The sequence below is a fragment of the Alligator sinensis genome, unplaced genomic scaffold (assembly GCF_000455745.1).
Source record: "Alligator sinensis unplaced genomic scaffold, ASM45574v1 scaffold1584_1, whole genome shotgun sequence".
NCBI classification, from domain to species: domain Eukaryota; kingdom Metazoa; phylum Chordata; order Crocodylia; family Alligatoridae; genus Alligator; species Alligator sinensis.
Window position 1 is genome coordinate 485,287 of NW_005842479.1, and position 11,637 is coordinate 496,923.

Here is an 11,637-nt window from a genome sequence, read left to right on the forward strand (position 1 = left end):
TCCCTATTGGTTTCCATGAGCTTTGGATCAGGCCTGCTAACTGACAACTCAGGGTTGTCAAAAATCACCTTGGGCTCCCAAGTGTCCCGAGGCTAAAACCTGTATCTAGCAAGTGTTGAAGTTTACATTTAACGTATTGTACTTCTGGAACACGTGCCATAACTATAAGTTAAATGTCCATGTTTGCACTAAAAATGTTATAAGACTGTACTTTTCAGCATCTTTCTTGATACCTTACCTACTGAACTTTTTTTTTTTTAGCGGGGGGGGGGGGGGGTGGAAAAGATAAATGATTTTCATAATTTATTGAGCGTTTCTTTGTCCAGGTTTCTGGTTGTAATACACATGTACAGGTGGTTTGGCTTTTAATTGATGTGTACGAAGATAATTCTGGATGTGCTAAAAAAACAGGGTTAGTCGAATGCATGTAGACTTGAATTCACACTGTCCCATCTGACCGAAATGTTGTACACTGTGGACGGAGGGACCCGTTTGATCGGTGAACCGCAAGTCCTTAGTTATGGTGAAAGTAAACATTGTTACACGATGCATTTTGTTTTTTTTTAAGTGATCACTTTTGTACAAAGGAGTCCTTGAGTTCATGAAGAGCTGTCATTGGAACTGTACAGGACATTTCATAGTACACGAATATACAGTTCTTATGTGCTCTGGCACTTTGCTAATGTATCTATTGAGTACTGTAGAGAATACCTCATTCATCTTGATCAGTTGGATTTGAATTAAGCATCATCGCAAAAAAACAAAACAAAACTAGAAAGATCCCAACATTGTCCAATCACTGGAATTCCTAATGGACAATTTTTAAGTCATTCAAGTATATTTCTATTTTAAACTGAATCACAATGCACTTGTTAGGACTAAAACTAAGATTCTGTTGAAGTACTGTCAGGGCTACTGATAGTAGTAACAATTCTTGTCGTAATAAGTACACATTTTTGAGGTACAGATGTAAATATTAATGTTTAAAACATAGCACACATTGCATATTGAAATGGTTTTAATCTTCTTTGTCTTCCATAGTGTTCAATCCAAGCTTTTATTAATTTATGAGATGGATAAGTTCTGCAAACCTGAATGTGCAGTCTTAGACTTTTAACATTTGAAACTTTGCACAATTAATGTTATGTTACCTGAAGGACATGGTTTAACTAAGCTGTTCATGTATATGGTACTACAAAATGAAGCAGAGGATTTTCCCTGTTTGCAAATTTAAATGAACTATATTGTATATGTACTTGTAAAAAATGTGTTAAATCTATATTTAAAACTCAAACATTGTTAAATAAAGAAATTCATATGAGAATGTTTAATTCTATCCTAAAAGCTTCTGCACTTTGCCTTTACAAAGGCAGTTACGTTTCATTTCTTCCTAACCACCCTAATTGTACATGTTCTGACTGCAAATAGTATGCATAGACATCAGAAAAGATCTGATTTGCTTACTGGTAGATAAACCGGTGATAAAAGCATTTCACTTTTCCTGCTGCAGTCTCAAATGCAGACTACAAATCTTGCTCTAAATCTCAGTGTCCTTCAAGAGCATTGATCTGTATCTCCATCCTGCTGTACAATTTGACACACCTGACTCGTCGCTAAGAAAGACCCAGCACTGGAGGGGTAAGGAGTTGAGGACTGAAGGTTGCACGGTATCCGTATGTGCTATGGATGGCCCCGATTCAAGGAAACACTTGAGTGCGTGCTCCGTCCTGTTGACTTCAGTGGGTTTTAAAGACGTTGAATTGAGATCTAGGTCAGGTCCAAACTAGAGCCTAGTTAGTAACTGGTGTTGATGTCCACGGCACTTGCTAATCATGCAAGGTAAAAATTAAAATGATAGAATCACAGAAAATGAGGGTTGGAAAAGACCTCAGGAGGTCACATCTAGTCCAACCCCCTGCCCAAATACTTTGGTTCTCTCCAGAAATAAGATGAAAATTAGCTCAATTGGGGCAGAGACGGACAAAGGACACACCGAACAGTTGCATGAGATCAGTTAGCATATGCTCCCAAGCACTTAAGTCCCACCCACCCCTTTTACACCAGCATAAACATGCTCACAGGCAATATTTTAGTTTTGCTGTAGTATGGGGGTCGAGTTTACCTCCTGGCTATTTGCTTTTTCATCCATTTTAACGCGCAGGTTTACCCTGGTTTCAGAAGTAAGTAATCAAGCTCACCTTTGAATAGTGCCGAAGGTGGGCGAGCCAGGTAGCAATTTATCCACCTTCCCTTGGCGTGCTTCTCAGGCAGTGTAGTGCCAGGATTGCCATATACTTGCTGTTGTCAGACAGGTGCACACAATGTTTTCCCAGTGGTTTTCACTGCAGCAGTGACCTTGGCAGAAATGTGAATGAAACAATGTGCAAAAAGCAGTGGGTGTTTTCTTCCCTATTATTTTACCTCTGGAAAGGAAGGAAGAAGCTAGGCAGGGAGGTGGCCTTGCAGATCAAGGAAGTGTTCCCCTGATGGGCCCAGGATTTGCTGAGGGCTGTGAATCTATTCCCAAAGCTGAACTGAGCGATGAATCCAGGACATCAGCATGTGGAGTGACCAGTGCCAAAATCTACCATTGTAATACACTTCATTGGGTTTCAGTGGAAACCAGAGGTGACCGGAGCCAGTAATTATCTACTTCAAAAGTTTTTCCCAGTATATTTATTGCACTACCCTTGGGTTTGGGAAATGCGATTGCTCAGAGTAACTCGATTAGTTGTGGACACACGTAAGAGACCCAGAATTTGATGTGTCCCTGTATCGGTCTCTGTACCCTTTGTTTAGTTCAGCTTTCAAGAATATCCCTTCATCTCTTATGGCAGTGGAGTACTATGAATGGGACCATAAGACCTCCTACAGGACCCTGGTTTTTGCAAGGCGTGACTGCTGTCCACAAAACTATCAGAGTCTGCCCAGGGCAAAACTGCAGGGAGTGGCATGGGTAGGGCCAGCGGATCCACAAAATACACCGCGGGACTGGTGAACATATTGCCATTTATTGGGTCAGACCATAGATCCCTCTGGTCCACTCTCCTGTGTCACACAGTGGCAAAGCGGATGCGGAAAGAGGGAGTGAACAGGGTATGACCAGGGATGTATTTGGCAGCGGTGTGGGTGCGAGACAAAATACAAATGCAAAACTCTAAAACTCTGGGTCCAGAGATGATACCTTTTATTAGATGCATCTCATCTTGCTTCAAATTCTTCAGCTTACAGTTTGACTAGAAATGATCTTTTTATGAAATGTGCTGTCATACCAAAAAATCCCTGACTGTACTGAGCTGTAATTAGCTCTTGTAACTAGCAACAACTCAAGAGTTCAGGCAAAAATCGAATCCCAGGCTTGGATTTTCTGGAGTGTATGCGAACATGTAGCCTCATTTAGCAAGGTATGGTCTTATTCCTGTGCCCATTGATCAGCTGCATGGATCTACTTTTTCCAGGTAAGAAGTTAATGCTGTTTTCCTTACAATAGTAATGGGTATCTGGAGGCCACAAAAGCAGTGGTGTGAAATTGCCACCCAAAATCAGCACTTAGCATTCAGATGGCTGAATGTTCAGTGCTTCAAGTCATCAGAGTTCAAGGGAAATGTTTTGGGTCATTTTAGGGCATCAGTGGCTTTTCCTTTAAATGCTTCCAGTGTTAACACATACAACTTCGGGGCAAAGCACAAATACAAATGCCTAAAACTAGGCAAAGATAAAAAAAGTCACAGAATGCTGGATTTGTGAATTATTATTAAATTGTTTGAAATAAATACAATTCCTATATTTTGTAGGTGCCTCATTGATCACAGTCAGAGCTCAAATCCCATTAATTTCCAGGCCACCTGGAACCATCTGGCATTGCCCATTCAAATACCTAGAGGTAACCGTAGTGGAATGGGCAGCAAAGGGCAGATTCACGTGGGTTTTTCAGCACCGAATGCAGAGGCAGCTAAGTTTTTGGGTGCCTAATTGAATGAATGCTACTCAAGTTGCAAAGCAACACTCCCTCCACAGTACACATCCAAACCAGTCAGTAGGAAGGATAGAGACTAGGCAGATGTTTGAATCCTGCCTCTCTCTAGGACTTAGAGAAGAGAGAAGTTAGGACTTACTTGCTGTACCATGAGGGTTCAACTTGGGGTTCATGGCACTGAGCCCTCTCCTAGAGTTAGGTGTTTGAGTCCTAAGCCCCTGAGCTATAGATCAATGGGTGAGGGACAGTTTTCAAACCCTCCTGCTGGATCTGTTCCTGACATGTCACATGGTCATTGGTCTGGGGACAAGAGGTGGAGTGGGAAGGTGCAGGATTTAATAGCTGGATCATACACACCTGGGAAGAAAGTGCTGAGCTATTTAGTGGAGCAAGTCTCTCCTGTTCCCAGATTGTGCCCTAATCATGAGGGTGTGCACTGGTATAGGTTGTAGCCATGTTGGTCTAAGGACATAGGCAGACAAGGTTCTTTGGGTAAATCTGATATCTTTTATTAGACCAACTCAAATAGCTGGAAAAATTCTTCTTTGCAAGCTTTTGGATACAGATACCCTTTGTCAGGCTGAGGAAGCATCTGAAGTTGCTGTGTGCTCTTCCTGGATGGGAGGAATAGTAAAGAAGCCAGAGGCTGGTCTGCAGGCAAGAAAGGCAGTCAATGAAGATGTAAATTGAGGAGTTTGGGGGGTTGGAGGAGAGAATGAATGAGGCTGGTAAATAGTGGAGAGGTACTTGGGGAGTCAGATGTCAAGCAGGTTATAGCGTGGCATAAATCCAATGTCTACATTTAGTCCATGATTTGTTGTATCCAGTAGGTTGATGAAGTGAAGTTCGTAAGCTTGTCTGTGCAAGGTGTTTTGTAAAATCCCTTTGGGGATTAGAACTGAGAGATTGGGGAGAGAGTGGCTTTCTTGTGAGAAATGTGCCCCCACAGGTCATTGGGTATTCTTGTCTTTGATGGATTTTCGGTGTGCGCCCATTCTGGTGCACAGTTATTGTTTGGTCTCTCCTATGTATCTTCCAATAGGGCATTTGGTGCATTGGATGAGATGATATTACATTTCTGGAGGTGCACGTGTAAGATCCAGGACTGGTGCCGGTTCTGTTGTGGGGTGTTGTAATTGTGGGGGTGGTGGAGATGTGTTGGCAGGTTTTACATTTCTTGTCCTGGCATGGTCTGGAGGGTGTACAGTCACACTCAGCCCTTTCTCTTTTTAGGGATTGCAAGTCTCCTGTCCACCTCAGAGGTGCCTGCCCACCCCCCCACCCCATGCAACCTGGGGCTGCACGGAGAAGATGTAGGTGCAAACCTGTTAGGTGAAGGGAACTGAATCCAGCTGTCCTCCATCCTGGGTGAACCAGCGATAAAGGTGGAGGAGGGGAAAGTGCTGCAGCTCCTTCTTCTGTCCTTTGTAGGTTAGGTGTGCCCTAAGATTGCCCTAGGGAGAGCCTTGTTTGCAAGTCCTACTGGTGCTTAGGTATGACCTGGGTGCCAAGATGCTCAGCACTGTCAAGAACAAGGTGCTGCTGGCAGAGCCTCAGGCATCTGCAGGAACTCGGGTGCCCGTGGACTTGTTACATCTCCAAAGCCAAGGAGCTGCTCAACCTGGGTTTTTAAAATCTAGTTTGGCCAAAGGCAGAGGCAGTTAGCCTCTGGCTCCAACCCTAATGCAAACTGGATGTGTCAGGGGCAGTGCCCTTCTGAAATGGCAGCACTTTGCAAGCACTTCCTGAGCAGAAATACCATGTGAGATGTTAGAAACAACAGTGGGGGGTTGCAGGCCTGAAGTCTCCCTGGCTCCAAGGAAGTCACCAAAGCTGTGTCCATTGACAGCGGCAGGGGAAGCGAGCGTGTCTTTGCTAATTAAATGTGATCACTCTGAAGAGTGTTGTGTCACGGGGATGGATGCTAAACAATTATCTTTTCATAAGCTCGACGGGCCTCAGAAGAAATCATTATCGCGAAGCCTGCAGTGACTTTCATACTAGTTTAATAAGTCCGTGATTTCAGGTCATTTTACACACACACGCGCCAATTTTGACACGTCGCTGATCTCTCCCAAAGATTGCCTACTGCATGGAAGAGGTCCACGGTCAAGCTTCCTGACTGATCATTTCAGAGAGCAATGTAATATTCTTTCAATTGTTGAATGAGCTCATGATACTGCGGGCTCGAAGCCAAATCCCGACCTTTGCTACGACGAACGTGCCAAACCCAGTGACAGGCTCATGAAGAAGGGTAGGATTTGGGTATTTATCATGAATGCAGTTTTGTCTCCCCACCCCTCCCTCCCATGCATACACCGGGCTCTCGATATTCTTTGTTCTTCAAAAAAAGAAAAATTAGTTCAATTATCACCGCGCGTTAAAATGTCATGATTCAAGAAGGACTGAATTAGGACTGCGGGATTCCCCAGCGGTCAGTCAATGCAGAGGGAAGCAGCGGCAGTGTCTAAGTCTGTGTTGATTAAGGGAGCTTTGTCGTGTTTTGAATCCACTTGGCGTATCGGGACACTCGGGTGTAGATCCCATATTTGCCCTTCTGCGCACAGTCCTCTCCCCAGCTGGTTATTCCGGTGAGAAACCAGGTCCCTTCTATGTCTGTAGCGTAAGGGCCTCCACTGTCCCCCGTGCAGGTGTCTTTCCCTCCTGCTGGGTAACCTGCACAGAACATGTTCTGCAAGATGGAAAACGAGCTGCTTTTCAGGCACGTTGAGCGGTCGACGTACGGCACTTTCAGGACCTGCAGGACTTGGGCCGGCCGGCCGCGGAACAGCAGGCTCCCCCAGCCGCTCACGGTGCCCATCCCGTTCTTCAGGAGGTTGTTGGTGAAGTCCTTGCTTGCGATGCAGATGGGCGTAACGTAACTGTTGAGCTGCAGGGGACTCTCCAGCTCCAGCAGCGCAATGTCATTATGGTGCTTATTGACCTTGGCATCGTAGGTGGGGTGGGGAATGATGTTTATTACTTTCCGGTGCTGCTCAGTGTCATCCTCAGCCTTGGTATCGTGTTCACCTGCAAGAAAAAAAAACAGGCGGCTTTTTAAATTTTTGATCATTACAAGCAGCCTTCAGGGTAACGGATGATGACATAGATACGATTGACACCGCCGGTGTCACTCCGATTCGGTGGATAGCCACAAGATCCCACCCCGGGAGCTTGTTCCTACCCAGGGCTATTAACAGGACCATGATTCTGCAAAAGGAGTCACGTGGATTTATTGCTGCTGAATGCAGAACTCAAGTACGTGGCTCTCAATTTAGCTTTCCTTGGAAGTAGAGCCAGATCCCCAATGTCTGGCCCACAAAGGGTAAAGGGATGGGCAAAAGGATTCTCCTTCTGTGACAGCAAGGCTGGAGTTTCTGGAGGAGGTGGCATGCCGTCTTCTTTCTGGTACGTGTATAACTGGGCTGTGAGCGCCTGCCAAAGTTCACCCGCTGTGCCCAGATAAGGTTCATAGATGTAGGGTCGGAAGGGACTTAAGTAGATCATCAAGTCTGCCCCCCTGCCCTGGTTCTTTGGGAAGATCTGGTATCTTTTATTAGACCAACTCAAATAGTTGGAAAAATTCTTCTTTTCAAGCTTTTGAAAGCTTGCAAGCTCAAATAGTTGGAAAAATTCTTCTTTGCAAGCTTTGAAAGCTTGCAAAGAAGAATTTTTCCAACTATTTGAGTTGGTCTAATAAAAGATACCGGATTTACCCAAAGAACTTTGTCTGCCCATGTACTAAGACCAACACAGCTACAACCTACACCCCATTGTGCCCAGCACCTATACATTTTGCTGCCCAATTGCAGAGGCTTGGCTTTCTAAGGGTGCTTTGCCAGGACAATAACCCGGTGGAGGTAGGTTTTCCCTGCCAGCGCTGTGTGTGACTGTGCGCCTTGGTTGCAAGCGCGCTCTTCTTCCCAGTGCCATCACACACTTCACCCACTTCCAGCTGGGCCATGGCATTAGCTAGCTCTCCATACATACTAACTCTGTAGTGCTCAGCATTCACATCTAGCATCCAAAGCCTGCCTTTGCCGGCTCTCAGGGGTGCCCCAAATTCCCTGCACCTGGACAGGCCCTTGCTGCTCCAGATACAAATCAGCTGCAGGCAGTTTGTTGCCCAGTGGTGCAGCTGGGTCGCTTGCCAGCAACTGCCTTTCTTAGAAGAACAGGGAGGGGAAGGGGAAGAGTTTACCAAGCTGGTTGCTTCTCTTGCATTAGAATTAATCTGGTGAGGCCAAATGAAGCTGTTTTGTCAGACAGGCTGAGCTCCCCTGCAAAGACAGGAGGAGCAGAGTAGCTTTTCCCACTGCGATCACGCTGAACCTTCAAGGAAACAGGTGAGCCAGCCCTGAGAAATGACTTCAACCTGTGACCAACAAGCAGCTTCTTTATCCCGTAGTCCCAAGTGGGATGAGTGTGTTTTAATCCTCGTCTCAGTCATTTGAAGAGCTCTGCTATCACCTCCAGAATATAGACAGCTCTAAATAATAGCTGCAGTGCTGCTGGCCTTCAGGGTGCCCTGTCTTCTTGCTGAGCCTGCCTTGAGAAAACCAGAAGAGACTCCAACAGGAGAGGTGTGTTGGCTTTTTTTTTTTTGTTCTTATTAATATTGCTGTCTGATCAGAGCCGCTGCAGCAGCTTTGGTAAGTACCGCACGGCTGATATTGGGCCACTGCCGTTGCGCTACCTTTGGGAATGAGTTCCTTTGCAGCAGGATGTGAGAAATGAATGGCTGTGTTTCTGAGCTGTGAAAAGCAGGCTGCTGCGGACAGGGGCTTTTCTTATGGCTGTCGCTTAATAATGTTGATGGGGAACTGAAATGCTGCTCCTTTGTGCAGGGGGAACTTAAATGCCCATTTATTCCAAGCCTCACACCCCAGTTGTTTTAACAGCAGCATGGGTGTTTAGCCTGGGTGGTGGGGCACACGATGGAAGGTGGGACACGTGCAATGTGCGTGTGTCTTTTTTGGCACCACTCAACAGGCACAGAGAGAACCTATACACTCGGTTGTTTCCTCTTGTTACTTGATGCTTGTCCATAAAAGGTTTCTCATTAAAGCCCAGCTGTACTGCTGCTACTGCTGTGTATGGAGAACTGGCTTAACTGAAGAGGGGTGAAATAAGAGACGGAGCTGGAAATGAGAGCAAATTTGCAACAAGTGCACACAAATGCATGCCGTTCAGGGCAAGAATGAGCCCTTCCGGAGGGATACCAGTTCACACCCTTCCCCAGGCACAACTCCCCCCGCCCCATGATCTGTCCCCATGCAACATTAAGGACCACGGCAGAAATCCAAGTGGAGGATAGGCATGCGTGCAGTAACCCAAGCCATTGCGCTCTTCTCCAACACTGTCTTGATAATCCCTTCTCATCCTTCATCTCAGAGCTGGTTAAAACTAAGTTATGAATCTAAATATATCATTTTTATTTTTGGTGTGTTTCTATAATATTAAAAATAATATATTTTTTATCATTACTTTTTAAATAATTTTTTTGGCATGTTTTAGTGTGCGTGTCATGCACGCGCACACCCTTTTTGGCTACAGTTAGCAAGTGGGACCCGTATGAATGCCACACGCTGGCTACTGAACTAGACCTACCGCATAAATAATTTGGGGGAACTGACCGTGAAAAGCTATTTTAGCCCTTGCCAAATTTCTCACCTTTGGTTCCAGGGCTCTGGATTGAACTGGGTTGCACAATAAGCAATCAATACTAGCCCAGTGGGTAGGGGAAAAAAAAATCATAGAAATACCGAGACAAGCTGCTTTGCAGAGCAATACCGTATGCTTGCCAAAAAAAGTTCCCAGCAAGACTCGAGTAGTCTGAAGTGCTTGGGGACTTTTTCAGAAATATGCAAGTTCAGAGTTTCACTTCAATACTGAACTTCCATAGAAAATGGAAATTCTGGGCTGAAGGAAAGCCTTGAGCTGTCTGTACAGAAATATTCCAGTGGGTTGCATGAATCAATGAGTTTGTTTTTTTTCACTGAACACTTTACTGAGATCTGCAAATTTGAGGCTGGATAGCAAGAGGAACAAAAGTACAGTCTTTAACTGGAGGCAATGTGTGAAGAGGTCCACATACCTCATTGCACAGGCCACTAGTCGGATCCTATTGAGGATGGAGCATGACCTAGCTTAAGGACGCTTACGGCCATGTCAGCTCTGGCTTCTGATGTGAGGTTGACTTGAGTTGAGCGACTGGTGGCTTTTGTGAAGCGGACTTCTGCCTTTCTAAAATGAGACCATTATTTTGTGCCTTGGGTCCTGCAGAAACCAAACGACCTATTCCTAATCATCTCCTGCGGGCCACGTTTGGCCCTGGTGCAAACTGTTTGTAGCTCCGTTGTCATCGTTGCAGTGGAGACAACTTGCACGCAGTTGTGCTCTGGACCTCCCTCTATTTTTTTTTTTTTTTTTTTTTTTACTATCGGTGACAATTGCAAAGCCCAGCAGACTCCAGCCCTTTCAAGGCATGGTGGTTGCTCCTAGTAAAAGCAATGGGGAGGAGCCTTTGTGCATGGTTTGGATGTGCCCACGTGATTCCTACTCCTGTGCAAACTCAAGCTCCCTACCTGCTGAGGACTGTGCTCCATCTGCAAAACAGTCTGCTGGGATTTGAATGCTGATTTAATATGGCACATGTGGTCTCCTGATTGCAGGGAAGGGCTTTATCTAGTTCCCGTCGCATTTGCTGTGCTTCAGATAAAAGTCATCAGGGATAAGGCTCTTTTTTTTTTTTTTTTTTTTGCTTACCTGCTACCACGGTAATCTCTGCCCCAGGCTCCAGACAGTGTGCTGCCGTTACAATCCATCTCTCATTGACAATAGACCCACCACAAAATCCTGCATCCTTATGCCTCAGATGAACCTATGGGGAAAAGAAATGTGAGCCCTGGGTACTGCATCGCCCGGTAATGAGGCGGAATTGCACATGGCAGTTATATTTAGGGGGAGGACAAGGAGTGATGAATAGCATCTGCTAAGTGGTACAGAATCGGCACTCAAAGCAACCGCCCACTTCCCTCCTTCTCAAAAGCACCTTCCACTGAGTCCCTGAGCTTCGTACTTTCACCCAGTCTGCCGGCTGACAACCCGTTGTAGATACTGCGAGTGTTGTTCAAAGAGTCGTCTCCTGTTTCTCCCCCCTAAAGCCATGACGAAGGCAGGGCAATTGGACATAGCATAACATTCAGTCCCTCATTCCCTAGCCTATGACTACAGTACTTCCAGATGGCCCCTGTATGCTAACGCCCAGTATAACCAGTATGGGCCGGAGCCCCCGGGCACACAGCTGCCCCTCCACTGGCGCTCGCCATGCACAGACATCCGTGTTCATTGCTTCAAAGTGCAATTTCAAATTAAATCTGCAAGCTGATTTGATGCAATTAATCAAGAAGAGTGATTATTATTAATTATTATTATTATTTTGTTCCTTAAAGGCAATGTGATAGCTGTTTCATACTATCCCCATCCCTCCTTGCTGGATGTTGCCTTGACTTCAACAGAACTTTAAGCATGAGAGATCAATATTCATAATTATGAAGAACAGCCCTGCAAACAGCAAGCGACTCATAGCAAACGAGAGCTGCTCTACAATCGGAGATAAATCACTAGTTGGTAGCTCACAGGTGTCAATTAATAAACCC

The 11,637-nt window shown here is 45.4% G+C and overlaps 2 protein-coding genes across 2 annotated transcripts in view; one reads left to right on the forward strand and one right to left on the reverse strand.

The window, feature by feature from the left end:
• Positions 1-6,283: 6,283 nt before the first annotated feature.
• The window catches only part of F9 (coagulation factor IX), a 20,610-nt gene continuing 15,256 nt past the window's right edge, over positions 6,284-11,637 (reverse strand). Inside the window, exons 7-8 of the mRNA XM_006031058.3 lie at positions 10,745-10,859; positions 6,284-7,006 (exon numbers count right to left, since the gene is read on the reverse strand). Coding sequence (XP_006031120.3) covers positions 6,459-7,006; positions 10,745-10,859 — 663 coding nt within the window. The 3' untranslated portion in view covers positions 6,284-6,458. The remainder of the gene's footprint in view (positions 7,007-10,744; positions 10,860-11,637) is intronic.
• FGF13 (fibroblast growth factor 13) overlaps positions 8,220-11,637 on the forward strand; it is a 424,661-nt gene continuing 421,243 nt past the window's right edge. The window contains exon 1 of the mRNA XM_006031056.3: positions 8,220-8,559. The gene's annotated coding sequence lies outside the window, so the exon portion shown is untranslated. The remainder of the gene's footprint in view (positions 8,560-11,637) is intronic.